Consider the following 20332-nt stretch of genomic DNA (forward strand, 5'->3'; position numbering starts at 1 on the left):
ACAACTTAGCCATAATGAAAGATTCAGATGAGCCTAATCATAACCGAGAAAAAACCAGCAATGTCAGCATAATTAATGTCATCATGCTTTGAAAAGAGCATGAATGGACTATAGCGAACTGAGCATCTGTCAAAAATGTATGGAACATTATTTAGTACAAGGTAGTCCTAATACTGATTCTGTCACATAGTGAAAAAGTAGCAACACAAACCGTTTATCTCAAAGCACTTAATTATTAATGCTCAACCACTGCATTTGGAAGGACATCTATCAGCACTGACCACATGGCGTCTGCTGCTACACTGACCGGATTGTGGTTTATACTGAAAGCAAAAGAGCTAAATTACTGTGAAGACGCAAACCTGTCAGATCTGCGCCAAAAAAGGTTTCACATAAGGGTCCTAAAACCAAATACTCAGAAAGAGGCATGTTAAAAAATAATGTATGAACAATAATCATTATAAGCTTAAAGTTACTGTTATTTCTGACAGCAGCAGACAACTGTGTGTAGATCTGGTCAAATATTTTAGATTAACTCATGTCATCTATTTTAAGGATCACTTCATTTTAAATGTGTAAAAGTTTAAATTTATTATGAATTTTGACTCACCCACAAAGGGCCTAAACTGTACATTGAGACTCGGCTGATAAATATTTCCAGTTTTTTTTTTTTTTTAAAGATTTTGTTTTATGACTATTAAAATAAATAGTTATAATAATAGTTTATATATCTCTTTCAGATTTTTATTCCAACTGAAAATTAAAAACCCAGAAGAAACTAATGCCAATATTGAGCATTTCTAAATATCACTTTAAAAATCATGGAAAACCAAATACGAATATATAGAGTGTAACCATTTATCTGCTTATTGTTTTATTACATTTAACAGTCATAATTCTCTTACAAAGACACCTAAAATATGAATTGTAGGTGAGATTTTCCTTCAAAAGCTACAAAAATACTTGAGTAAAGCATGAAACAGGAGAGCTTAATAAAGACTTTTGAACCCTACAACATTTTCTGCCCACCTGCTGACTGTGAGAAATCCATCTTGAATACTGATTTTGTTCACCGTTTGCTGGATCTATAAGCATGTCAATGTTTGATCAAATCATTCGCAGAAGATTTAACCAAACAAAGAAAAAAAAATAAAACTATAAATGCAGCATCAAAAGGTACATTTACAGCTATTTTAACATTTTTTGGGGGGGTTAAAGCATCTAAGAGAAACCGTTTCCACTGCTCTCTTGTAGTTCTGTATAATCTGACTACGGATCTCTAAAATACAGAGTGAAATGTGTCACTTCACGCTTCTGGACATGCAGATCACAGTCTGAACTGGTCTTTATTCTTTTTGGCCTCGTGTTTCAGAGGGACGGGAAAAGCTGAGAACAATATGGCAGAGTCTTTCATCAAACATCTGTCATCTCATCTTCCATCTCGTCCCCTTCTGTTTCGCCCTCTGCTTCGCCCTCCTCCTCCTCCTCAGATGTGACGTCCAGCTCGTCCATCTGGGATGTGCACTTTGAACACGAGCAGACAAACAGGTAGTTTTCCCTGCGAAGAAAAACACTCGGTCAAGATGTTGCACCCACGGAAACGGCTGAAGATACTAACAGACAGACGCCACAGCAAATGAATGCAACTATTTTAGTGAATACTTCCAATAATTTAATCAACTAGCATGATGTAAACACTCACCGAGGGGTGGAAATGCACTTTATTAAAACTTAAATAAGCAGGTTGCGTTAAAACTTCAGGTGTTATTGAGACTGAATGTAATTTGAAGATGGATTGACATCATGCTGATCAATGAGCAGCAGCTATGCCGTTTCTGCCTCAGGACTGCCCATCAGTGCCTGCTGTGTTTTTTTTTTTTTTTTTTTTTTTTATTGATCCACATTTAATCCATAAGAGTGTGACCTGCCTTTAAATGATTTATCCTACAGATTACGTGTGTTTACCTCAGAATCTTGTGCCTGCTGTGTCGGCTCCTGTCCCGTTGACAGAAATCCAAATAACTGATGCAGATCTCCTGAAAACAGAAGACAACATTGAACTGAGGACCCCAGAGCAGAAACCGCGCCCTCGATAAAGAAAAAAAAAACAAAAAAAAACACAAGCTTGAGGTTTCCTGCACATTTTTTCCCCACGTAAAAATTTCAACTGGATGAACGGAAAGGAATAAATGAGTGATGAGCAAACGGATGGATGCAAGGAAAAGTCAATGGACTGATAGACGTAGAAGACACATGGATGCATGGATAATTGGATGAACAGATATATGTTCGTCTCATCAGAACTGCTGATGATGTTTACTTCGTCCCACAACAGACTGAGAATCCAAAACGTTGCCGGAAGACTTAAAAAGAAAAAAAAAAGTTTTTAGTATTCTTGTGTTCACTTTTTCTTCGATACAATTTTGTGGTTCTACAAAGACTGACATGTTGTTTTCATTCACTGAGCCATTTGTTCCCCTTTTTTCTCCCCCTGCCACTTTCCTTTTGTTCCTTTAAACTTGCTAAGATGAAGGAATAAACAGAGAAAATGGACAGAGCAGACTAAATTATGAACAACATCCTATAATTAAAGCCATGTATTTTGACACAGTCAGATGTTCTTTCAAATCTACACCATCCTAAATGTTCCCAGATTGCGTGGGAACCCCTGAAAAGTTGGACTGTTTTTCACCAAGAAGAAAAAGAAAATATGTTCCTCGCCTGTCCGTGCACAATGCAGCAGTAAGTTAAATCCCCCTGTTTCTTCGTATTTTCCCCCACATCCACAGGAGAGATTTGCTGTGAAACTAGCACAGCTTCTGTGACATTACTGTGCCATGCAGATGCAAGCCTTCTCAATCTTTCTGACAGCTTGACAAACCCACTCCGATTCTGGACATCTCAGCCTTCTAATACCGTCTGACAGGGGAGAACACCAAGCTAGACTATAAAGGGATGTTCTGTCCCGTCTTTGGCGCACTAAAATACATCACTGTGAATCCAGCAGTGTCAGCTGACCTCTCCTGCGCTGATGTCACTCAGGGCATTGAGGTGAAGCAGGAAATTGTTGTCGGGGAAGGACGCTTCCGCGTTTGGGATGCAGCTGTGGTTACCTGCGAGATTCAAACGTGGAAATCTTTCTGTTTTAATCTACTCTTAGAACTGGAACCTTTTTGTTGGAGATAAAACAAAGAACACTGCCGACACTTACAGGAGCTTTGCAGCAGGTAAAGTCCAGATCCCTCGCAGTTCAGAAACTCTCCCGTCGCTGCACAGAAACACACAAGTTATATTCATTGGCTTCGACTTTCTGTTGGATGAATGCACTGCTGTTCCTGCTGAAAACTGCAATACAGACTAGAAGAAGCTCTCATTCAGACAATATGACAGCTGCAAATCTCCTCAGCAGAGAATAAATCTATTTACTTCAGAAATTACTGCAGTACTGAGATAAAACAGTGACCTTTGTCGATGTCCTTGTATAACTGGTCAATAAAAGAGTCGAGCTGCTCCCTCTGCTGGTCGGGAAGCTCCAGTGCATCACAGGCATGAACCCACTGACTCAGAGAGCTGTGTTAGACACAAAATGACATTCAAGCAGAGATCCGGAAGCGAGCATGTGGATAGTTAAAGGCAGGAGCAGAGGAAGGGCTCACCTGGTGCCGATGCCCTGGCCGTTTGTTCCCACCAACGCAAACAGAGAGCGGAAACCCTCAGGAACAAACCACTGCAACACAGATACACATCTACTGCTTTCATTCAGATTACAAATAAACGCTTGGTTGAATAAGAGTCGCATTGTGAGTTATTTTGCAATATTTTTATGTAAGAGAAACAACATTTAAAAAGACATACTGATTCCAACACTGAGACTAAAATGAGCAGAAAAAAAACTGGAAAAGTAATCCAATGTTAACTTTTTTAATCAGAATAAAATCTACAATTGTTAACAAATCAGGAAAAAACAGCAACTTATTAAGCCCTTTAGAAACACACATACTTAAACACCATCCTCCTTAAAATGCTGCATGCATGGGCTAAAAGCAGTGAGCTTAAAACATGCTGAACTATACATGTAGCTCTAATAAAAACTTCCCATATTCTACTTGTAAAGTCTGAAAACTATTTATTTGGATCATTCTTTCTTTAATGATGAAAGTTTCATACAAATAACTTCACAACCAAGTTGTGGATTTTTGCTTCACAGTTCTAAAACAATGCATTCACAGCCACAGTTAGATAAACATCCCTTAGTAAATTTGTGCAAACCAGCAAAGACCTGGGCTTTCATTTGTTTTCGGCATACAAATATTTATATAAATAAATGTATGAAAGATAAAAACTGTACTGTTTGTCACCGAGTTGCTGAGCTCTGAATGTTAAGTGTTTGAAGTGACAGCTAGTAGAAGAAGAAACCTGTGATTGTTTTTTGTTCTGAAACTTCTCAGGTCCAGAGAAAAGGTGGATCTTAGTAATCTGAAGGGATCTGCAGTAAGTAAAAAGTTAGGAAAGAGGGTTTGCGTGAAACTCTGACAAAGTCCACCACCATCTCCACATTCTTACGCAGGTCCAGGTCTGCGGGGGTTTGAATACTTCCTGTCCTGGATCAACCAAGCGATGGCGACGTCGTTGGCAGAGTGAAGTAGTTTCACTCACAGGTGTTTGTTTCAAGAGGGAAGAAAACACATCTCTGGTGTTTGCCAGCTGTGTGAAAAGACACTCCCCCGTTTCACCAGCTGCTGGTAATCCACGAGTTTATTATAGTGACTGGTTTCCTGCCTCAGCTTTAAAGCGTAGGCCATTAATTTTCAATAGGATTAAGGTCCTGGCTTTGGTAATCCTGTTCACAAATCATATGTCAGCCTGCTTAATCCTTCCCAGAACCAGTTTTAATGCGTGAATAAGATCATTGTTTGCAGGAACTCCCACTTCCCTTCAAGTTAAAACCAACCATGAGAGGCCTTCTAATCCAGTCCTCAAGGGCCGGCAACCTGCAACGTTTACATGCGTCTCTGCTTCAACACACCCCAGTCAAATAATGAGATCATTAGCAGGACTGAAAAACTGATGAGGTAATTCTGAAAACAGATTCAGGTGGTTTTGAAAACCTCTTATCTAGGTGTTGATTTAAGGTTATCACCCTACTTTATCATTCCACATAGTTTGTGCAGTGGCAGCAAAGCAATCCCACAGTATGATGCTGCCACCACCTTGACATCTGGTACAGTGTTGTGAGGGTTGAAATCTCAAACTGCTCAATCTTTGTCTCATCTGATCACAAAACGTTTCTTCAGACAGAATTCAGCTCAACCACATGGCAGATGAGCTTTATGGTGACCATTTTATAGAAAACATTTGTTAAAGGATATGAAAAATTGCCAAGGGATACTTAACTGAATATTATTGGAGGTTTAATGTACATATTTGATGATGAATGGGTTTGAAAAAAAAATCTTCAACATACATTTTTATTTGATGATTCCACCTTGAAAAGAAAAAAACTGTTCAGCGTCCTAATTTCATGCTGATTATTAGTGTACTAAACTTCTGACAAGCTCTGAAAAACCCAAACAAATTCTTGCTTTTTTGTAATGTTTTGCACAATTTTTTTGTGCTTATAAGAAATGAATGATTGCCAGACTGAAAAGAAAAGGATGTGAAAAATACTGACCCGACTGAGATGCTCGTCATAAAGTGCTTCCTTAAAAAGGCTGTGCAACGAGCCCAGCTGCCCCTGCAAACACAACGGGACAGAAAAATTAGATCCCACTGAACAAACACCTTTTCATAAAGCAAACGCAGCCACAGCGGGAGGTTCAAGTCAAAGCGCTCTGCTGCTTTGCCCGCTGAGCTGTGAAGAACTGTGATGTTCTTTTTGAACTGTCAGAGTTAAAATAATTCACACACACACACACACACACATCGTGACCTGAGGTTTCCAAAAGGAAGCCAACTCACCCTGAACTGCTCTCCCAGCAGCTTATGGGCGATCTCCTCCTCCTCGTTCGCCGCCCGGCTGCAGAAGTGAGAAAACAGCTTCTGCCAGTGTGCTTTATCTTTGGCCTGGAATACATTCACATCATGGGGTCTATTAGTTACAATGGCAAAGAGCAGCTTAATTCATGTCTAATAAAAGAAAAAAAAAAAAAAGCTCAAACTGAAAATTAATTTTGCTTAAGTTAATATGTTGATTAAACTTTAATTTTGTAACCTGCCTGGCTGATTTCAAACATTTTATGAAGCAACTTTCTCATTAAGGCCATCTGTATCAATCTTAAAACTCATTTCGTGGCTGATTTAACAATAAGGTTTGAATTATGAAACAATGCAGGGTGAAAATCTAATTACATCCACAGAAGGTACATTTTGTATTGCCGCATCTGATACTTGTCAAGTTAATTTTAACAGATTTCTGCAAGATTTTGGTTTCAGATCAACACATGTGAGTCATTAGAGACTCACCTGTTTGACAACAGCCACCATTTTGGCCATCAGCATGATGCTGGACGTCTCTGGGGGATAATGCACGCTCCTAAAAGCAAACAATGCCTTTTAATTACTAGCGAACAAACATGTCTGAATGTAATCAGGACACAAGAGGTGATAAAATGGCGAGTTAAAATCTGCGTCACCTCCATGCATCTTTAAGCTTGTTGATGGGATGGTCTGGATCTTCCTCAGAGGGACCCAGACACAGAACCCGATGGTACTGATCTGCAGCTGCCTGCCGACACTCACTGCTGCAGTACATCACCTGCAGAGCAGCAGTATAAAAAAAAAACAAAAAAAGTGATGAAAACAGTTTTGCACCACCTGGCAACAATGTAATCAAGTAAGCGATTGTAAAGTTTATTGGTCTCGTCGTCTCCCAGGCTGAAAATACAAGTACAAGATATTCAAGCATGCAAAGGGAAGTGAGTTTTAAGTCCATCTAAAAAATTCTTAGGTAACCAAACTTTATTTTTAGCTCATTGAAATATTTGCAAAGGGTGAAATTTATCTAATGTCAGAAAATACTGAAACATTTCTGGAACATCAGCTATTCCTCCACTTGTATAAAAAGATATGTGGAGGGTTTTTTTGGTTAAAAAAAATGTAGAAATGAGAAATGTGCAATCTAGCAACTGACCAGCAGGGGGCAAGTAATTTGATTGCAACAGAAAAATTGTTTTTACTGAATATTAAAAATATGTTATCTTTATGTCCAAATAGCATCCTAACTTTTTAGTTTGATCAACTCATTACACTCCAGAGTTAAATTATCAAGATGATGATGATAAAATATTTAACTCCAAGCTTTAGATCCTAAGAAATGGATAAAATAAATTGTAGATCTGTCTCAGTTACCTTTATGTTTTGTTTTGTTTTTTTTTTTCACTTTGACTCCCATGTAATACTCATGAATTTAAAACTGCTATACAGTAAACTCTAACTGTAAATCTGTAAATTTGCATAAATGAATAATTAAATTTATAAAATTATGAAATTGTAGTACTTTTCAAATAAACACTTCCTTCCATTCAACTGATGAAGATGCTTAACCTCACCAATTTGCTACCATATTTTATACTTACATGTTACCATTTTTTCCCCTCCTGCTTTTATTTTGTAGTGATTTATGGAGACTGTGCCTTATCAGCTAATTTTCTTTGTAGTGGAGCATTCTTAATGAACCAACTAACTATTTGTAAAGTAGAAGCATTTAGATGAGATTGATTAAAACCTAAAGTGTCAGAAACTAGCATGTGGCTTCTTTTTGTACCGATAAAAAGCCAAAAATGCAATATTGCAAAAATAGCAAAGCACTGAAGCTTGTGAGTGGACCTACCTGGCACTGAGGGCAGGCTTGATGGAGCTCAGGCCGGACGCGGCAGAGCTCAGGATGGGGAAGGCTGAGAGCGGGATTGCAGCAGAGTCTCCGGGCATTTTCTTCTGCAGTCTCCAGAGCGCGTAAGCAGTACTCACAGGCTGGGAAAAGGCAAAAAACAGAGGGGAAACTATGAGCTTTTCAAATATTTAAGTTTAATTTTATACAAAACTTCCACAAAAAATTCAGACCTACTTTAATTTGTTTGTTTTTTTTTAAAAGGTTTTACGTTTGAGAACTTCACTACAATGAACAGCACTTTATACCTTTATATTTATACAAGGAATTCCACAGGAACTGCGAAGAAACCAGAGGCCGCTCAATCAAAATGGTTTCTCCCTTCTTGATGCTTCTTTTCGCAAAGAGACCCTTACCCTGCAAACATTCAAACAAGAAGCTTGAGGAAAAAAAGGAATGTACCAAAATTGAATAAAGCAAAATACACTGCAGCCCTTACTGCAATGATTTAGTTAGGATAGATAAAAAATGGTAATAAAAAATAAAACAAATGAGACCAAAATGCCACCAAGTTAGGACCAAGTTATGCCTGCAATGTTTAATAAGCTGTAATTATTTCCAAATTAATTAAATAACTAAACAGTTTGAACTTCATGACATCATACCTATTTCAGTTTAATTATAAGACACGAGGTTGGTGATTTAACTAGAAACAAAGAAGATATAATGCTCCAGCTGTTAACCTCTGTACTGCTACACTAAAGGTCTTAGTGAATCGTAGGAGGAAAAACAAATAAAAACCAATGAATTTGCATTATATGCAACAATATCCAACAATATAGATAACATTTTAAGCTAAAGTGTGATCTCGCTGCCTTCTTACTGTATTTTCTGTACACTGAGGTTCAGTGTATAATGTCATGTCATGCAGCAGTGAGCTGCAGCCGACATGCGGCTAGCAGCACAGCTCCTCTGAGGGGCCACCAAGCCACAGAACAACTTCAGTCTGTTTAAATGTGACAAAGCAGGAAAGTCTCACCTTTATGTTGTCTATAAACTGGACTTCCACGCTGCTGGTGACTTTACACGGGTCCACACAGAAGGAAAACATGTCATCCACGGGAGCAGCCATGTTTGACAACAGATTTGCCCTTTCAACCCTTTAAGATAACCATGTAGAAAAGGAGACAGCGCCTCCTGCTGGTGGGATGATGAGTAGCATATTTTCTTTCTTTTTCTTCGTTTATTGGTTTCTTTCTTCCTTCATTTCTTTTTTACTTATAAATCTAAACTGAAATTATAAAACTTCTATAAGCTGTCAAACATGTTATACGAGTCATTCAGATATAAGATAGCCGCTAAAGTCAAAGGATAAAAGAAGAATGTATGTGAACTCCTTTGACATTCAGATACAATGACATTAAAGACATTAAGAAACGGGATAACTTGAATACAATTTTTGAGTAAGTTGAACAAAAAAGTAAAACAAAAACATAAAAGCTGCTGCCCAAGAGCACACTCCTTACCAACTGACTCACAGATATATAACGTCAAATAATACAAACACAGATAAACATTTTTGACAAGCAAACATTTAATAAGAATGAATTTATAAACAATACATTTTATCTCATATATGTTACACATACATTTAAAATAATGTACAGAAAAGAAATCTAATGTAACTGCAGTTAAAGTTGAATAACAGTCATGAGTGTAAAAATATTAAGACAAAAACTTCATACAATGTCAGAAATTGTGAATGCTAATTCACATTACGTGGGTTAAAAAAGGTGCTCTGTTAATATGAATCAGTTTATAAATCAGTAAATATCTGCAGCAGAGGTTCATTAAGCCCCAGTAAACAGGGAACAATGTGACGGCTAAAACAAATCCAAACTGGTCTTGTAATATGTGACCAGTTTAGATTTTTACAGACTGCTCCAACATATAGATGTACAACACAAAGTCTGACACATTTCAATGGTTTTAGATGGTACCCTTCAGAAACTACTGTTTTATATCACAACTTTAGCTTATGTTACAACAGCACAGCCTTGTGACTGAATAAAGGCAGTCACGGTACCATTCACTTTTATTAGCACAAATAGCTTAGATCAACAAAATATTTTATTTCAACATATCTACAATTAGTAAAGATCAATTAATTCCAAATGTGTGCTTTGGACAAACAAGCCAAACATTAAATTTGATTTTGTATGCTTGTGACATTAAGTTAAGAATTATTTTATTATCTTTGTGTATTTTGAACTAATTAGAAATAACTGATATATTTCTGTATGGTTACAAATAAACTAAATTTCTTTGTACATTTTTCTGTCCCTTTCTTCCAAGTATGCCTCTAAAAAAGAAATATGTTTTAATTTCTCTACCCTCACGCCATAGAAAAAATGACAATGTATGAGGGTAAAGGAATGAAATTAAATCAGCATAAAACTGTGTTTTTGGCAAAAAACCCTACATGTAGGACTAGTACAAAATAAACAGTGGAAGTCAAATCTATAAATCATGTCTACAGGTAGCAATGATGGAGGATCTACAATGCTGTGATCCTGTTTTAAATAAATACCTATTGGACTCTACTACTGAACATGAAATGGGTCACCGATGAGGTCTTCCTGTCCTATTTGCCAAAACAGGTTGTTCAAAGTGTTCAAAGTATCGACAGCAGGGAAGAAGTAGGAGGAGAAAATAAATTATTGAAAGAATAACTGTAGCAAATTAAAAGGTTGGAACATTTCTTAGTGTTAACATATGCTGCTGCAATAAAAGAGATTTAATCTGAGGCATTTACACATTTCTACCAGGATGCCTATGAATGTGCAGTGTGCTGTCTATTAAGGGTATTTTTAGATGTTCCTTCAGTAATATTAATGCACAGGGAAGAATCCTCACACTGTGCAGCTGCCCTCTTCTCTACAAAAACTCAATAACCTCTTTCATCCTGCTGCTTCCATCCCAACTCGCAGACTTTCCTTCTGTTGCTTCACAGGCAGCTGTTTGCTGTGAAAATCCGACAGAAACACAAACATAACACCAGCTGCCAGAGCTCAAAACTTCGGGACAAAAAGATATGAAGAAACGTGAGAAAAACAGAATACATATCTGACTCAAAAACAGTCCAGGAAAAATGTGTTTAAACGATCTTATTATCAGAATTTAAAGGATCACTATTTAGGTTGATTGTGCTCCAGAAACTCCAGAAAACAATACTCTGTAAATAATCAGAAACACATTATTGATAAAAAAAAATAAAAGAGGTGTTATAGTAAAAATTGAGAGTTCTTGGACAGCTGTAGTGAAGGCAACAATCTCTGGGCTGTTCAGAGGATTCACCGTGGCTCAGTGAATGCAGCATGAGAACAGGTCTAGGAATGTTGGGTAAATACAACTCTAATAATAATAATTACGTGTAAGATACCCCAAAAACCCTGCAGCAGGGTCGCAGTTACAGTCATTCATAAAGCAGCCTCAGTTTGGAGCTCGTGTCCCATCTTCATCATAAACCTTTGTTGTAGGTCAACACTTTGCAATCCGTTGCCATGGCAATCTCCGGCTCAAGGCGAGATACCTCAATCTGCCAAAAGAAAAAAAAAAAAAAGACAAGAAAAAAAATGATACTGAATTGATTAAGCTCTGGGTTTCACCTTGAAAGTCATTTTTAGAGAGCTGAGTGGAGAACAAAAGCCTGCAGGGGCTGTGGGAGCTAAGTGGAGTATGTTTAATGTGAATATCTTCCCAGCTGCTCCATGAGCCATCTGGCCTTGAGAGCAGCTGAACGCGCTGTACCTGAGACATCTGAGGGAAGAGGCTGATGGCCACGGGCAGCGAGAGGCCGAACGTAACCAGGCACACAACGCTGTGGATGGGCAGCAGAAGTCTGCGGTTTCTCTGCAGGAATCGCAGCCTGTGTGAGTCAGGACAAGGATAAAAAGGGAACGTGAGCCTGCGGCGTGGATTGATCCAGGCTGACTACTGCAACGCCTGGAGTTATTTTGGGATCGTTTGCAGATCCGGGGAAAGCTGTTTCACACAATTAGAGGGTGGGAAATTCAGAAGGATGGAGCTTAATTAACCAGATGGCACATTTCTTCTGTTATTTAAATTTTAAATAAAAATCCTAAGTTTATTTTTCCCTCTTTTTGCATTTCTGTCTTCTGTTAAATTCCCTCCCCCAGCCCCCAACTGTAGCGACCTCAGGGCACAACATATGTTGGCTCCCATTCGGTACATGCACAATTATATGTACTAGATTCAAACCTTTTGATAAGAGAGTCTAACAAAGGAAGATATCTGTAACATAACATAAATATAAGAGTAAAATTAAAACAATTCACAGAGTTTTTAAATGGTGTTAAACTAAAGCTGATGAATCTGAAGGTCCATTTGATTCAGCGGCTCTAAAAATGTGTAGCTGCAGACCCTGTTAAAATGTCAGGTGTGATGTGAAAAGTCAGACAATAATAAATTATTGCAAATATCCAAGGACAAATATCCAAATCATTGAGGACATTCTTGCCTGGAGTCGTCTTCAGATGTCACCCCACAATTTTTCTTGCAAATTTAGCACCAGACTTTAGTCAGGCTATTTCAAAACTCTGATTATCTTCTCCTGAAGTCATTTTTTTCTGTTGGCTTTCATGTATTCGGTGACTCAATTATTAAAATCTAATGAATAAAAATAGAGCAATAAAATATTCAACACAAGGGAAATCTTGTATTAATGTTAAACGAACATGAAATAAACATAAATCATCCTGCATATGGGATATTTAAAAAGTGAGCCTTTGATGCAGGTGAATTATTTATTTTTCTGTTCTTAACTTTTTTTTCTTTTCTTTTTAAAGCAGCTTCTGCTACAGGTTTATACAGCGTCCTCCACATTTATCGGCAAAAGGAGTAAAAATGTGAACAGCGGCTTTAAAGTAAACTTAAAAAAGTATTTTTCTTGAAAACCTCCCAGCAAAAGCTGTTGGCATGTAAATAGATTATAGTGGTCGTTATAGAGACTTGGTGAGCAAAGATTATCCTCCTTGACAAGAATACAACATATTAGTTGTTTTATTTAATTTCTCAAATGCAGTGATTGTTTTTGGGTTGTTTTTTTTTTCTTATTTTTCACCTGTGTGTTTCTGCACAAACCTTTCGAGGTAGGACATGATGATGGGCGGCAGCACGAAAATTGGCATAGGAAGGACCACACGTGTGAAGGCGGTCTCCATTATTGCCTGGGAATAAACAACAAAGATCGTGGACAGGTGATTAAATCTGATGCTGAGAGAGTCGAGCGAAGCAGGAAATGAGAAGTTACCAGTTAGCCACCATGATATTAAGCATTAAATTCACAGTCAAACAACATGGAAAAAAAAAAAAAAAAAAAGAAGCTTACATGTCGAGCAGCGATTTTGGAGGATCCCACCACGCTGCCGTTGTTGTCCAGAACGTCGATACCTTCAGACAGCTCGCTGTGTCTCATCAGGGCTACGTTACAGATGTTTGCACTTGCTAAAAAGGAACAAATGAGGCATTACAAACTATAAAACACCAACAAGAATACAAGAAAATTTTTCTTAAAAAAAAAACAGTAGGATTTTAAACTAGGTACACTATGACCGTCATAGTAATTTGGATAATACGGAGAATGTATCTTCTATGAGTTTGCAGCTCTAACCAGCAGAGGGACACATAATAAAAGTCTCATTATGATGGAGGGTCTTTTGAAAACCCACCTACAGCTGGGAAGGGGACAAATCTCTGGATGATCATTCTGGTGCCAGGGCTCAGCTTGTTGGCCTTCTGAATCAGCACATTCAGTCCCAGCTTTAAAGAAAAAAATCCAAATTAGAAAAAGTAAAAAGCTGCAACAGATGTAGCTGTATTAAACTAAATCTTGTGTTTTGTTTTGTTTTGTTTTTCAGCGTGCTGAATCTAATTCATTTTAACTTAAAAACTGCAATTAGTAATATACCTAGATTTCTAAGAATTACAGAATATTACAAGTAATGACATCAGCTTCGGTGAAGAAGAAAGCTAAATTACTGCAATAGAGACAGCACTGGTCACAGCTCCGACATAGCCTTCAAGAAACTTAGATGTAGGAGTGGGCTGCAGAGAAAAAAAAAAAAAAGAAAGAAAGCCATCAGTTTTTATTTATTCAATTTCTACAAAAAAAAACAGGAATCTGAAGTTGTTTTTACCTTTGTGGCATTCCGGTTGGCATAGTTCACGCAGGCATTGTGACTCTGGTTCAACCACTGAAAGAAAACACAAAATACAAAACACAAATGATCCATAATCTATGAGGAAGGAGCGAGAAAATAGTTAAGTCACTCAGTGTGGTAAAGCTGACCAGATGATCAAAATGGATAATAGATGCTGTGATATGTTGGTGCTAAAAAGTATGGCTTTTCTGCCTTCAAGTATTTCCTATAAATATGCATAAATATGATGCAACCGATGTAATATTGTGACTCAGATTTTAACAAGCAGATTATATAAATCTATATATGCAACAAGGATTGTGATACTTGCCTTGAGCAGATGAGTTCTGTTTGAATTTAAAGATTAAAAATTGAACTGTTTTTACAGTGATGCTGGCACCATGTTTTATTTTAATAAACATGTTACCTGAATACAAATTGAATCAAATTGTATTTGTGTTGTAATTGGAGTTTATTTCACCGTACGGATCCTTGCAAAGGTAATTCTACTTTTTGAACTTTCTATCTCTTCCCCGTTGCATCTCTTCATACAAACTTTATTGTATTTTACTGAGATTTTATATGACGGATCAAAATAAGGCAGTGCATTATTGCAGACCAGAAAAAAAAAAATAAAAATATTCATGGTTTCCACTCTTTTACAAATAAAAATCTGAAAACATCAAATTACATTCAGCCCTCTTTCGTTAGTGTTTTGTAAAAACACATTAGATGCAGTTACAGCTGCAATTAAATACATGTCTCTACCACCTATGGAGATCTGGAGACTAAAACTTTTGTTTATTCCAATCTCAGTTTCAATAGAGATGATCACTGCTAGTTTTCCGGCTCAAAGATTTGAATGCAGGACAAGACGTTCGGTTTTGATCAGGGCACCTTCTCTCACCACCTCTCCAAATTGTGAAAAATCATATTTATACACAAATATAAATGACTGTAAAGGTTTTGGATACTTTGAAGCACCACAGTGGTTGGTTATTTCCAGTACCTGCCAGATAATGGTAGACATCACAGTCTGATTTGGGAGGAGAAGGCCAATGACCTAAATGAAACCAGGAAATAAGAGCTTATTTTTTGAACAAAATAAGTCCAAAGTTTCATTTTTTTGTTTTTTTGTCCTCAAACACGCTTACATTCAAAATGTATGGGTTGTTTGTTTGACTTACAATTGGTGTTCCGAATGGCACATAACCTGCATAGTGGAAACATGATTTTCAGCATAAAAGCGATGGGAAAAAATGATTCGGTTTGAGGAAATCTGGACAAAGATCTTCATCTGAGGACATACCTGACATTCGAAATGGCATGAAGATCTTCTCTCCTGTGTCAGGGTGAATGATGGCCTGTGACACAAAGCATGAGAGCTTCCTCATGCTGCCACCAGCTCAGGGATGGATGGATGAAAGTGGGGTTAAGATGAAGAAACACAGTCTTACCTGTTTAATCTTCTGGGCTTCCCACAACTACACAGCAAAACCAGAATGTCATTAAAGGAGGAATGTCATCTTTGTCTTCCATTTTCACGTTTTGCACCATAAGTTGCATCATATTTTATGATGCAATCGACTATGTAAATTAATTATTCAAGAAGATGCTTTAAGAAAAAAACTCTCACAGTCTTCATTTTTAGTTTTTAAATAAAGGAACCAATTAGGAATTTTGCATTGTGTGTTTTATTTAATTCATCAGCTCTGAATCTTTCAGAAAAGGGAAATGATTCCCTTTTGGAATTGGAACAATTACTTATATTGTTCCAAGCCTTCTGAACATATTTTGAAACACGGTTTGCATCAACTGTGGCAAACGCTCACCTGATCTGCAGACACTCCAGGAGGAAGTGTGTCGTGTTTGTAGTCGTCAAGGAGTTGGATGCATTCTTTTAACTTTTTCTGAAAAAAAAAAAAAATTAAATTAAATAAGTCATAAACACACAAACCTGTTACTTGATTAGGTACACTGGTATAATTGTTTGTCAGCATGAATAGAGAATCAACCTGCATCCCCATGATTTATGCATCAGAATGGGGACACAAAAAGACCATTATCTGCTATTATTCAATTATGAAAAGAGAACCCAAATGTCCAATGTTACTGGAGACCAAATCTGTCATTTTATTCAGATAACAGATTGTTTCAATAAAAGGGAATAACATAGAACTCTGCACACAAAAGATATGCCAAGCATATAAATAGTTGCAAGACAAGCACTTTAACAGGAAGCGTTACCTCTGAGACAAACAGGGTGCTGGGATCAATGATGTCAACAAAGTGTCTCAGACGTCCAAAGAACGAACTCTGAGAAAACATCATACCATACATAGGTCAATTTTAGTCTCTTTTAAAAGAAAACATAAATGAATATCTTTAGGAGATTTTATGTTTGGAAATATTTGTCTAAGCTAAAAGTCTAAAAGTCCAAACAATGACACAAATGTTAAGTTATTGCACAGCTTTTTGTGCAAATGTTTCTGCAGTGTCCTACAGGAAACCTCATACGGTTGCGAGACTAAAGTTGTTTTGATGAAAAGCTCAACGCCCGAGCAATTTAATTAAAATCATCATGCGAAATATCTGGAAGATTAACAATATTTTCAAAACACTTGAAAAACATTCTGTAATGGAGAAGAGAAGACACTATTGTCTCAAAACAACCCCATCCAAGTAAACACATTACAGTATAAATTGTCTGTTGTTGACAATTATTGCACTAAGGATGAAGTAAAAACAACTTCCCATTATTCAGTATCAAAAAGTAAAATTTAATAAATCTGAAAGCTGGGCTGTCTTGTTAAAATCACATTGTGTTCTTCATTGAAATGATATACACACACTTCATAAATTAGATACTCTCGGTGCCCATTGGCTAAATACTGAAACTCATCCTAATAACTCTTAGTATTAATCTTTGGGGAAAGCAGGAAGAAAATATAACAGCACACTTTAGTGGAAGGCTCTAAACTGCGGTGGTCAAGCATTCTGTTTTTCTCTGTCTGCGTCAGCATGCCAATTGCTGAGTTTGTGTGCCAGCTCTTTGAAAAGACCCACTAACAGTTTGTGCCAAGAGCCTCTTTGGCAACCCCAGTGGACAAAAACAAGGCAACAAGATTCAGTCAGATTCCCTCTGAGATATTTATTAGTTATGAAGAGCAGAAAACACAGCGGAAACACAGTGTCTTTTTATAACTAACTCCTTAGCAGCATATCCTAATTGAAATGACTGGAACATTATTTCAGTCTTCACTATAGACCATCATTCCCTGCTCTGGGTTTTCTATCACTGCCTTTCTGTCACTGCACATCTCCTGTTCTGACAGGCCATATGTGCTGCAGTGCTGTTTTGTAAGAGAGGTGGAGAGAGCACGGAGCCATGTGAGGAGCCGGCTTTAATTATGCATGAGCTTCAGCTCCCATGAGAGAACACAACTAGGCTAGCAAAGATGGAATCCGGCTCGAAGCGCAGACCGAAATTTTTTTTAAAAAAGCAAGATTTATGCTGATTCAAGAGCTGGCCTGATTTCCTGCGCTTTGATGTGAGACCCAAGAAGCGCTACAGCAACTTTATCAAGGTGTTATAAACTGAAGGTGGATGATTAAAGCTGTCTGGTCTTGATGTTCTTCAACCGGTTTTGAACAAAGAAATGCACACAGGAGCAGGAAGAAGCACAAAAGCAGTGAACCGTGAAAGAAATAACATCGTTGTGATCCATAGATAAATTTATGATCAATGAACTAAGTGTAGATAAGTGAACACAGACCAGCTCTTATAAATATGACCTAAATATCCTGATTAAAACAGGATAATTAGTGAGAAACCAGAGAGATTCTAGAGCTATTTTGTGTTACTTTATGTTTCTTTTGTGTCGAGTGTTAATTTTTGCATCCGATTACAGCAATTTTGCAAACCTTAGTGATCAGTTTGTTGCAACTCGTTCAAAATAAAACTTCAGTGTTTTGGGCTAGATTATTTGATCAAAATGTTGCAGAAATATGAAAAAAAAAACATCTGGTGCAATGAATAAATCAAGCACAAATATGTGTCTGCATTTATGTTATCTTATAAGAGTAGCATTGAGTGTAAAACTCTGGCAATCGGATGGAGCCTTAGCAATTATGATATGGTAAGAATTTATCGATACATATCAAAATTACTGATATACAATTGCAAATTGATATGTTATAAACAGAAAAAAGAACTGATCTCAAGAATGAGCCAAGAGGAATGCCTCTTTAATATCTCCACCTGTAAAGGTATAAGCCTGTAGTTATGAAACAGACAATGTTTTCCCATTAATCAATTGTGGCCACTGAGTTTTGTTCAATTAAGCCTTAAATAAGTACAATTGTAAATGCCACTTTAAACTTTCACATAGGTAAGATCTTTACCAAAATGGCATTGCAGAAGTTTTGTGGATAAACGTGCTAGTTATATAATGTAAACATAGCCTTAGATATCCATTTACTCAATTTTGCATTATGCATTCCCATGTGTTAAATGATTTGCTTAAAGTTGCTGTTTTACGAATTGCTCTGACGCTTCTAAGATTAATAAGCAACCTGAGTTGGCGTGAAGGTCGCATTATTAGTGATGACCAACATAAAATCATTTCATAACAGTAAATTATCATGAAGCTTCGGGTCAGCAGGTGCACGCAGATGACTTTCGGTTAACACAGAAACTTAAGTTTGAACTGGTCTGGACTTATTTTGAAAATCTTGCAGAAATTAGGAGAAAGTCACCGATTTGTGCGTTTTCAAATGAAACACAAGCACACCCTCTGCATTGTGATGCCTGATAGAATAAGACAATAGAGCAATAATTCCCCTTTAGTGCAACAAACTCCTAACTAATCTGATCGCATTCAGAAGTTTTAGAGTTTTTTGCATGAATACAATCACTAATGCACGTCGGCGGCAACTTTTGCAGCGAAGAGTCAACATCTAAAGCGAAGCGATGAGGGCGGAGGAACAGGATGGGGTTTTTTTGGTTTGTTTTTTTTTCTAATCCGAAAGCCTTAAAAAACAAAATGTCAAAAAACCGGGTGGTTACCGGAGGACACGGAGCTCCTACCTGATCGTAGCGGGGTCTCCCGAGCTGGAAAGCGGGACACGCTGCAGATTCCGCCATGACACCAAACTCTTTTTATTTATTCACGAACTGAATCATTAGAAGGGATTTTTCACAGTCGAGCGAACTACAGTCAGTGTGTGTGAGCAACTCGGGCGAAGCGATGCGCCCCTACGCCAGCCGGGAGTTGTAGTTTTTTCCTTTGCCTTAACACTGGCAAAGTTGATGCGCATGACTACACATCCCAAATAATCGATAAGCTGAAAGTCATTGCATAACTGTTCGGATTGATCTTGGGAGAGATAACGACTGATGCGCCCGTATAGGTGTCAGGTTGGTCCTATGATTACTGTGTGAGGAGGCGTGGTCTCACGGAGAAGCGATAATTAGACCTGGACTCCATTCAGTGATATGAATCACCACGATTTTCATTTTCATTCAGTTTAATGTCAGCCCAATCGCAGAGTTGATTGACTAATCATACTAAATTATGTTGGACAGATAAAAATATAATACCACTTGAATGGTGTCATGTTACAAAATCCGACCTAATTGTAGTAGTAAAACGGGGGAAAAAAACTAAACAAAACATGACTTTAAAAGTATAATACAAATAAAATCTGAAAAGTGTGTTGTGCCTTTGTGTCTGGTTTTCTTTTGTTTTACGTCCCTAAATAAGATGCAGTGCAATCAATAAGACAACTAATTGTTCTGTTAAAATCTTTGAAGTTTGTTGGAGCTAATTAGTGAAAAATGTTATGTTAAAATGGTGTCATAAACTGAAAACATCTAATAGAGCACTGTTCTAACAACAGAGTGTGTATGGCCCAAATGCAAACACACAAATACACCAATATCCTCCTAAAGATTCCAGGAGCAACTTCTGAGATTTATACTGATCAGTTAAACGTTTACATTAAGTTCAATGCAAAGATTAATGTAAAACTTGCATTTAAAAAGTTTTGCATTAAGACAGAATTGCCTGTGTAGTCTATTCTGTCTGTGTCGAATAGTCTACACAGACAAAGGATGACTCCAGATTTGAGTCAGGTGGACTGGAAACACTACATCACTATATTCAAATAATAATTAAGTAAGGGTGCTCACAAAAATAAAAAATAAAAATTCTGTGTAATTGTAGTACAAAAAAGTCTAATTAAATGTATGGTATCTTAAAAATCATCATCGAAAAAACAGTGC

At 37.3% G+C, this 20332-nt stretch overlaps 2 protein-coding genes across 2 annotated transcripts; both read right to left on the minus strand.

Annotated features, from left to right (window-relative positions):
- Positions 1-844: 844 nt before the first annotated feature.
- Positions 845-9202, minus strand: smyd5 (SMYD family member 5). The gene is made up of 13 exons (XM_015000322.2): positions 8865-9202; positions 8134-8242; positions 7829-7968; positions 6633-6754; positions 6463-6532; positions 5959-6063; positions 5672-5734; positions 3657-3727; positions 3464-3570; positions 3212-3268; positions 3019-3113; positions 1966-2036; positions 845-1558 (listed from the first exon to the last, which is right to left on the minus strand). Exons 1-13 carry the CDS (start codon positions 8955-8957, stop codon positions 1414-1416), a joined length of 1248 nt encoding a protein of 415 aa, XP_014855808.1. The 5' UTR covers positions 8958-9202; the 3' UTR covers positions 845-1413.
- A 195-nt stretch (positions 9203-9397) lies between these two features.
- On the minus strand, positions 9398-19626 carry sfxn5b (sideroflexin 5b). The gene is made up of 14 exons (XM_015000320.2): positions 19136-19626; positions 16294-16362; positions 15879-15956; positions 15504-15530; positions 15356-15410; positions 15234-15259; positions 15056-15109; positions 14044-14100; positions 13886-13951; positions 13576-13666; positions 13236-13351; positions 12989-13074; positions 11636-11753; positions 9398-11423 (listed from the first exon to the last, which is right to left on the minus strand). The coding sequence occupies exons 1-14, from the start codon at positions 19190-19192 to the stop codon at positions 11346-11348; spliced, it is 978 nt and encodes a 325-aa protein (XP_014855806.2). The 5' UTR covers positions 19193-19626; the 3' UTR covers positions 9398-11345.
- Between the last annotated feature and the right edge of the window lie 706 nt (positions 19627-20332).

This window comes from Poecilia mexicana, unplaced genomic scaffold (genome assembly GCF_051168715.1).
Source record: "Poecilia mexicana isolate PSO_F unplaced genomic scaffold, ASM5116871v1 scaffold_10, whole genome shotgun sequence".
Taxonomy (NCBI): domain Eukaryota; kingdom Metazoa; phylum Chordata; class Actinopteri; order Cyprinodontiformes; family Poeciliidae; genus Poecilia; species Poecilia mexicana.

Bases quoted from the DNA above. Each gene is read 5' to 3' on its own strand.
- smyd5 (XM_015000322.2), bottom strand. From the start codon at position 8,957: ATGGCTGCTCCCGTGGATGACATGTTTTCCTTCTGTGTGGACCCGTGT. The intron at 7,969-8,133 runs GTATAAAGTGCT...GCCTTTTCCCAG, and splicing joins TTCCTTGTATAAATATAAAG to CCTGTGAGTACTGCTTACGC. The intron at 3,269-3,463 runs GTCACTGTTTTA...GTTTCTGTGCAG, and splicing joins ATACAAGGACATCGACAAAG to CGACGGGAGAGTTTCTGAAC.
- sfxn5b (XM_015000320.2), bottom strand. From the start codon at position 19,192: ATGGCGGAATCTGCAGCGTGTCCCGCTTTCCAGCTCGGGAGACCCCGC. The intron at 15,411-15,503 runs GTAAGACTGTGT...TTTGTGTCACAG, and splicing joins AAGCCCAGAAGATTAAACAG to GCCATCATTCACCCTGACAC. The intron at 15,110-15,233 runs GTAAGTCAAACA...GGTTTCATTTAG, and splicing joins TGCCATTCGGAACACCAATT to GTCATTGGCCTTCTCCTCCC.